Source organism: Quercus lobata, chromosome 5 (assembly GCF_001633185.2).
Source record: "Quercus lobata isolate SW786 chromosome 5, ValleyOak3.0 Primary Assembly, whole genome shotgun sequence".
Taxonomy (NCBI): domain Eukaryota; kingdom Viridiplantae; phylum Streptophyta; class Magnoliopsida; order Fagales; family Fagaceae; genus Quercus; species Quercus lobata.
The window spans coordinates 34,058,985-34,065,773 of NC_044908.1; the positions used below are offsets into that span (position 1 = coordinate 34,058,985).

General features: G+C 35.5%; 1 protein-coding gene across 1 annotated transcript; it reads left to right on the forward strand.

Moving 5' to 3' along the window:
• Positions 1–5,883: 5,883 nt before the first annotated feature.
• LOC115990385 (ethylene-responsive transcription factor ERF084) lies at positions 5,884–6,789 on the forward strand. Its single transcript, XM_031114223.1, has one exon. It carries the CDS (start codon positions 5,884–5,886, stop codon positions 6,787–6,789), a length of 906 nt encoding a protein of 301 aa, XP_030970083.1.

The following is a 6,789-nucleotide window of genomic DNA, read 5'->3' on the forward strand; positions in this document are numbered from 1 at the left end:
AACCACTCATGAGATACACCTCCGTGGTGTTGGTGTGCTTAATACACACCTTTCTTCACCCCATGCGATGTTGATATGCTTGCCTTGCTTGCTTTATGCCACCCGTTTGGCTTTCTTTGATTCTTCGCATCTTTGCACGCTTGCCTACATGTTCATGCATGAGTCTGTGTGTCATCCATACTCCAATCCAATGGATCTATGGACACTCAATCTAAACCTACATTTGTCCTCCTAGAACACCCTCTTTTGCTTGATAACATACTTGTTTGCCCTTTCATATGCTTAGTATGCTTTGTTTGCCCCCACTTGGCTCTTTTTGTTAGTATGTTCTTTGCATGCTCTCTCTGTCTCCTTTGTTTCTTTCTTTGCTTGTTTGCTCCCGTGTTTCTTTTGTCTTTGCATGTACACGCATGGTGCATGGACGTTTGGAGCAAGGGTGTGACCTCTTAGGCGCAGGCAAAGAGGGTAAGGATGCAAACAAGAGGATGCAAGCCCACAAAGGCCAATGTTCAGTAGATTAAGGGGCCTAGCCCCTCCAGAGTGGTTTTCTCTTTCTCTCTCTCTCCAAGCCTCTTCTCTAGAGCATGTATTAGGGTTTCCCTTCTCCTTGTACCCTTTATTTTTTTGCTCTTTGTTTGGGCCGCGTTCCCTAGGTATGGCAATGTCTGTTTTGCATTTCCTATACCTTGTTGGGTCATACCCTTGGAACGTTGGCAATCCCTATTTTACTTTCTTGCTTTATGTGATAGTATTGTGCATGATATATGTATACACACACACACACACATACATATATATATATATATATATATATGTGCCTGCATGTGTATGGGTGATTATGCACTTTGTATGATGGACTCTTGTGGTTATGCGAGTGACCCTCATTGATCACGAGTGCTCTTGACCTTGTAGTATGGGTATGTGCTCAAGGAAATTGTTGTAAGTGCATATTCATGCTATTTTGTATGCATGATCATCGCGGTGTGATTGTCTTAATCCATGTCATCTGAGTGACATTGGTTTCTCCATGTATGCGACACGCATCAACATGCTTGATGCTTTGAAGGGCTTCGGCTCGTCACAGTACGAGCATGTCGATATGCACCATATACACAGATGCCCTGCCGGTGTGCCATAGTGCACTAAATGCGAAACTCTACCGGATTTTCACCGTAAAACTGGGGCATCCCTATTGCCATATTCTCACGTCAAAAGTTTGGTGAGAATAGCATTTTGTGTGCTATGACGCATCTGAGGTGAAGCGTTGCTAGATTTTCGCCACAAAAATAAGGCGAAATGCTACTGGATTTTCACTGTGGAAATTTGGCATCGACTCCAAACGCACTAGGAAAACATCGACTGAGACCACACCCATTCCGAAACCAAACCTCAAAGCTCAATACGTTTAATGGCCCAAAAGCTAATGCCAATAGCTCATTTTCAACTGCCAATGTCCTTAAGTTATGATTTTACCAAAACAAAGGATTGTCTACGGACAGGCGTTGTGAGGTGCCTAACACATTCCCCATATGTAACCAGACTTCTAAATTCAAGAATCAAGATTTTTTTTATCCATCCACATTAGATTAGGAAAAATGCTATTTTTTTTTAACCTAGGATCGGTAAAAAAATCAAATAGAGTCAAGTGACCAATCACACCTTAGAAAAACTCAATGATTGGTGGCGACTTCACTTACCCTTTGTAATTTCCTTAAAATCGACTCAGATTCCAGTCACACACCCGAGGTACGACACACCTCCATACCATCATTCTTGCAACAAGATAAAGAGGCGTGTGAGCATCGCCGCAATGGGTGGTTGAGCAGCCACGAGGCGTCGACACTATCTGCTTTTATAAATTCAATGTTTATTGGAATAAAAGATATAAAAAAATTATTATCCAGATATTAATTTTTAAGGAGGACGAAATACCTCAAACTAATCTATAAATTATCCTTCGTTCTCTATTTAAATTTCTTCAGATAAGGCACAATAGGTAACGATAAAGAACTGTATGTACCATAAACTTGGATTCATCATATAGTTAAGTGGAGAAGAATATCACATTCAGTGTATATTTTTGTAACAATTGTGTCTATTCAATAAGGAAGACGAGTTGAACTTGATTGAGTGTTGATTTTATTAAGCTAAGTCTACTTCAATCAAGTTCAGCTTGTGAGTAATTTGGTAAAGCTCAAGACTGCCTCAATTTGGGTCATTTTGTTATAGGATTTTTTTTTTTTTTTTTTAATATACTTCAAAGTTCAAACCAATGAAACTGATTGCAAAAAATCACACCGCTATAATTTGAAAAACTGACCCTTAGCAGTGTGCATCAGTAGAAGATTATGAGAAAACCGATTCCTATTGATTCGGTGACAAATTTGAAAAAAAAAAAAAAACTCGCACCAACCGAACCGCTCACGCTCACACTCACAACAACTTTGTACGTCCAACGATTGGGTCAATCTTGAGCAATTGGGCTTTTGGGCAATTTTTTGGGCGTGAATAAATTAACGTTATTTTGTTGTGCTGTTTTATTGGATGGATTTCCATGTGAGCCTTTGCAAAAAATGCCCCTCAACACAAACCTAACCTAATATCGTTTTTTCTTTTCCTTTTTTTTATATAATAAATATGAAATGATTTTATAGGTGCTAGGTTTTGTTAATGAAAATATTTGGTTACTTGTGGTTTGGGGTTTTGAGAGGGTAAACTTGAAAAATCAAAGAGTAAGGATTGAGGATTTCAAGGGTACAGGGTATAGTTTCGTTAATGAATTGAAAAAAAAAAAAAAAAAAAAAAAAAAAAAAAAAAAAAAAACACTTGGGATTATAGCAGAATTCGCTAACAATTTTACAACAAAATGGGTCATTTAAAAGGTTAAAATTATAATCTGTGGTAGGCCAAATGGCCAATGGTTATATTAAATTTTGTGATTTTTTTTTTTTTAGAGAGTTTCAACTTATGGTGTTCACTCATGAGAATAGTTCTTTATCATCAGACTAAGACACCAATCAGTTTTTGATGTAGGCAAGGATTGAACTCCAGATCTCTTATACAATTATCAAAGACTTTACCAGTTGAATTAATTGGTAAATGAACCTATGTAAATTTCTAGTAAATGAACCTTTACACTCCAATGTGTGACCTATTTTTATTGTGACCTATTTTTTAATAAAAATTATGTAAATTATATAAAGACATTTTTAGGTCACATTTATATTTCAAACATGATACAAATAAAATTATAGCTATAAGAAATATTTATAAGATTAATTTCAGAAACCTCACAATCGACACATTTTACACTAAAAGAATTACTTATAATTATCTACTTAATAAATAAATAAATAAATAAACACTACCAATATTTTAGACTGTTTAAACAAAAGGTTTTTTTTAATTTATTTTATTTTTAAATTTTTTTTTTTGGAGAAGAAGACAAAAGATAAATGTGAAGAGCTTCTTAAAAGTTAAAAATCTACATCTAAGTTTGAAGAAGAAAAAAAAAAGACACGCATAGTGTAGCTGAAGATGTTTATTATTATTATTATTATCTCACTACTTTTCTTAAAGTCAATGCATATTGAGTGTCATTTTGAAAAATATGTATAGACATTTATATCGAGTCTTTAATTCTAATTTAAAATTTAAAAAATTCATTAAAAAGTCTTATGATTCGTTTGAATTAAGAGGGAGGAAAGTAGAATAGAGTAGAATTAACCCAAAATTAGTTTTTTTTCAACCAATTCTACTCTACTCCCTTCCCTCCCCCTTCAATCCAAATGGACCCTTAATGCTGAGGTTCGTAATTCTAACTTTAGCATACAAATCGCTAAAACTCTTTAACAAAATTACTAGACCTAGCAAACGTGTCGGTGCGTGTTTGGGTTAATTGGGTTACAAGTTAAATCAAGTTCAAGTTAAAAATGAGTCATCTTAAATAAGTTGCAGGTGGGTTGAGTTGACTGGTTTATGGGTTGTCCCATAATTTGTTCACATGTAGGGAAAAATATATATATATATATATATATATATTTATATAGTCATTCTCTTCCTTTCAATACAAATAAGAGAACAAATAACAATATATTCAAAAATAAAATTTAAATAAAAAATAAATTCTTAAGTTTACATAATCCATAGAACTCACTAAACAATATTATTATCATAAACAAATGAAAAATAATAATAAATATTGTGGACCATAATTTTTTTTTTAATTCCAATATATCATCACTATAAATGCTAAATAAATGTCGTGGACCAATGCTAAAAGTTGATTAAGAAGCAATTATGGTTATAAATATGTATATATATATATATATATATATGTGTGTGTGTGCATATTTTTTAGATAATTTTAACATACTGCTAATCTCACAACCAGACCCTTTTAGATATATACCACTGTTAGTTTCTTTAAAACCTTCTCCCCTCTCCCCTTGTGTGTGTGTGTTAAAATACTTAGTATTCTAAAAAAAAAAAAAAAAAAAAAAAAAAAAAAAAAAAAACCTCGCAACTCGAATCCTTTACTCTATAAAATTTATCAAAGTACAGCCTACTTAAAAAGCTCTCTAGGCCTTTAATTGGAAACATAATACCATACCATACAACCCGTTAATCTCATCCATATAAAACTCAAATTCCACTTGTTCTTAAATAATGATTTAATATTGTGCTAATTGAACAAAATGTTACTAATAAAGATATTTAGATAGACTATATATAATTAAAAGTTAAAGCACAAGAGAAAAGGAAAAACAAGTAGCTAGTATAATTTTTATGATTTCTCTCGGATTGATTTCATACACATCACATGTACCTCTGGTTGAAGTCTTTTGTTGAGCACTTGAGCCAATCTTAGAACAATTTTTTTTTTTTTTTTTAAATGTGAATCTTAGAACAATTTGAGGTTTCCCTTGAAGACTTCCTACAATAAAATAGAGATGGTAACAAGTTGCATTGGAATTGAATAGAGTACCCATCATTTGCTATATCTAAAGTAGCTAAACCTAAGCTAGCACATTTACAAAAAGATTTTGCCCTCTGCACCTTAAGGGCCTTTAAATCACCCAAAAGATTACATCAACAATTTCTCAAAGATTTTGCCCCCCAAAACTAAAAAGAAACTCTCAGTGATTGACAAGCATGTATCACCAAATGACTCACTCCTAACATCACCATGATCAGATCCAGAGCATCTTCTTAATATTGAAGGTAAAGGGTCCTTCTTATGACTCCACAGGGTTACTCCCATGTACCTATTAAACACCCAAACCTCCCTCTTGGCTAAACGCAAGCAACCCAAATAATTGTAGTATTAAATAGAGAGCCCATTTAGCTTAGCTATTATATATATCAGAATCAGTATCAGTATTCAGTATCACTAACAAGCTACTAAGTAGTCAAACTGAAACAATCTTTTCCTTGACGACACCGTGACGCCCTCACCGTAATCCAACGGCTAATATTTGCCAATCAAATCCTCGAGATCTTGTATGCCCTTAATACCCATCAAATCATCTTGTGTCCTGATTGCCCTCCACTTTTTTCTTAACCCATTGATTCTTTCACAAGGACTAATGTAAATTTCAAAAACCAATACGGGCATTTTAGGCATTAAGGAAGGTATATGTATGTATGTAACCCTCTTGCCAAGGAAAGACAAACGTGTAAAAAAACAAAGGGATTACGGTCTCATCGATATTGACAGGAATATCTTTAATAAAATCTTTTTAGAAAAATAGTTTTATTATTAATAAATTTTAACATTTTTATTATATTAGTATTATATAAACTGTTACATGCAAATTCATCATTCTCCATCAAATTGTTTTGTTTCCTCTTCCCTTCAAAACGGAGAAAAACAGTGACACCATGTACAACAACAACAACCACCATGCCTTGCAATTCCAAACCGTTCCGTTCTACCCTAAGTCCGAACCGATTTTCTCGCCCGATACGTTCATGTTTCTCACCGAAACTTCATGCTTTTATGGTTCTTTCTGGGATACCCAATTCTCAATTCCTTCAGTTTCGGCCTCAAATCACCTCAAATTCCTGAACCCACTTCCCATTTCGGCCGATATTTCGGCTGACCTTTCTCGTTGTGAAATTAACAACCATGAACCCAAACCCGAAACGGAAATGGAAATGGAAATTCCTCCTGTTCTTGATGGAATCGCTGCTGTTGTAGGCCAACACGTCCTTTTCGGAGGTAAGAACACAAAGAAAAGCGAAAACCACAACAATAACAAGACCGAAAACTCGGGTTTGGGTTCCATTTCGGAGCGTTTCGGTGCCGAGAAGAAAAACTTATCGGGGGGTCCTCAGAAGAGCTATAGAGGGGTGAGGAAGAGGCCATGGGGGAGATGGTCAGCGGAGATACGTGACAGAATTGGGAGATGTAGGCACTGGCTGGGAACTTTCGACACGGCGGAGGAGGCGGCGCGTGCGTACGACGCGGCGGCGAGGAGGCTGAGGGGTTCGAAAGCAAGGACCAACTTTGAAATCCCATCAGTACTGCCACTAGTAGTGGCTTCATCATCAACCTCAACATCTTCATGTTCGTCTTCGGACGCTAATAAGAGAGCTAAAAAGAAGAAAGCAGCTGGGAAGAATGGAAGGAAGTGCTCAGTGGTGACCTCTGTGGCTCAGTTGTTCAGTTCAAATACTGCTTTTGCTGGTAGAGATGGGAATAATGTGGAGCTTGAGTTGAAGCTGGGTGTGAATTTTGGTAATAGAAGCAGTACTACTACCAGTACTCCATCTACGGTTGCTTAA

Coding starts and splice junctions, on each gene's coding strand:
- LOC115990385 (XM_031114223.1), top strand. CDS start 5,884: ATGTACAACAACAACAACCACCATGCCTTGCAATTCCAAACCGTTCCG.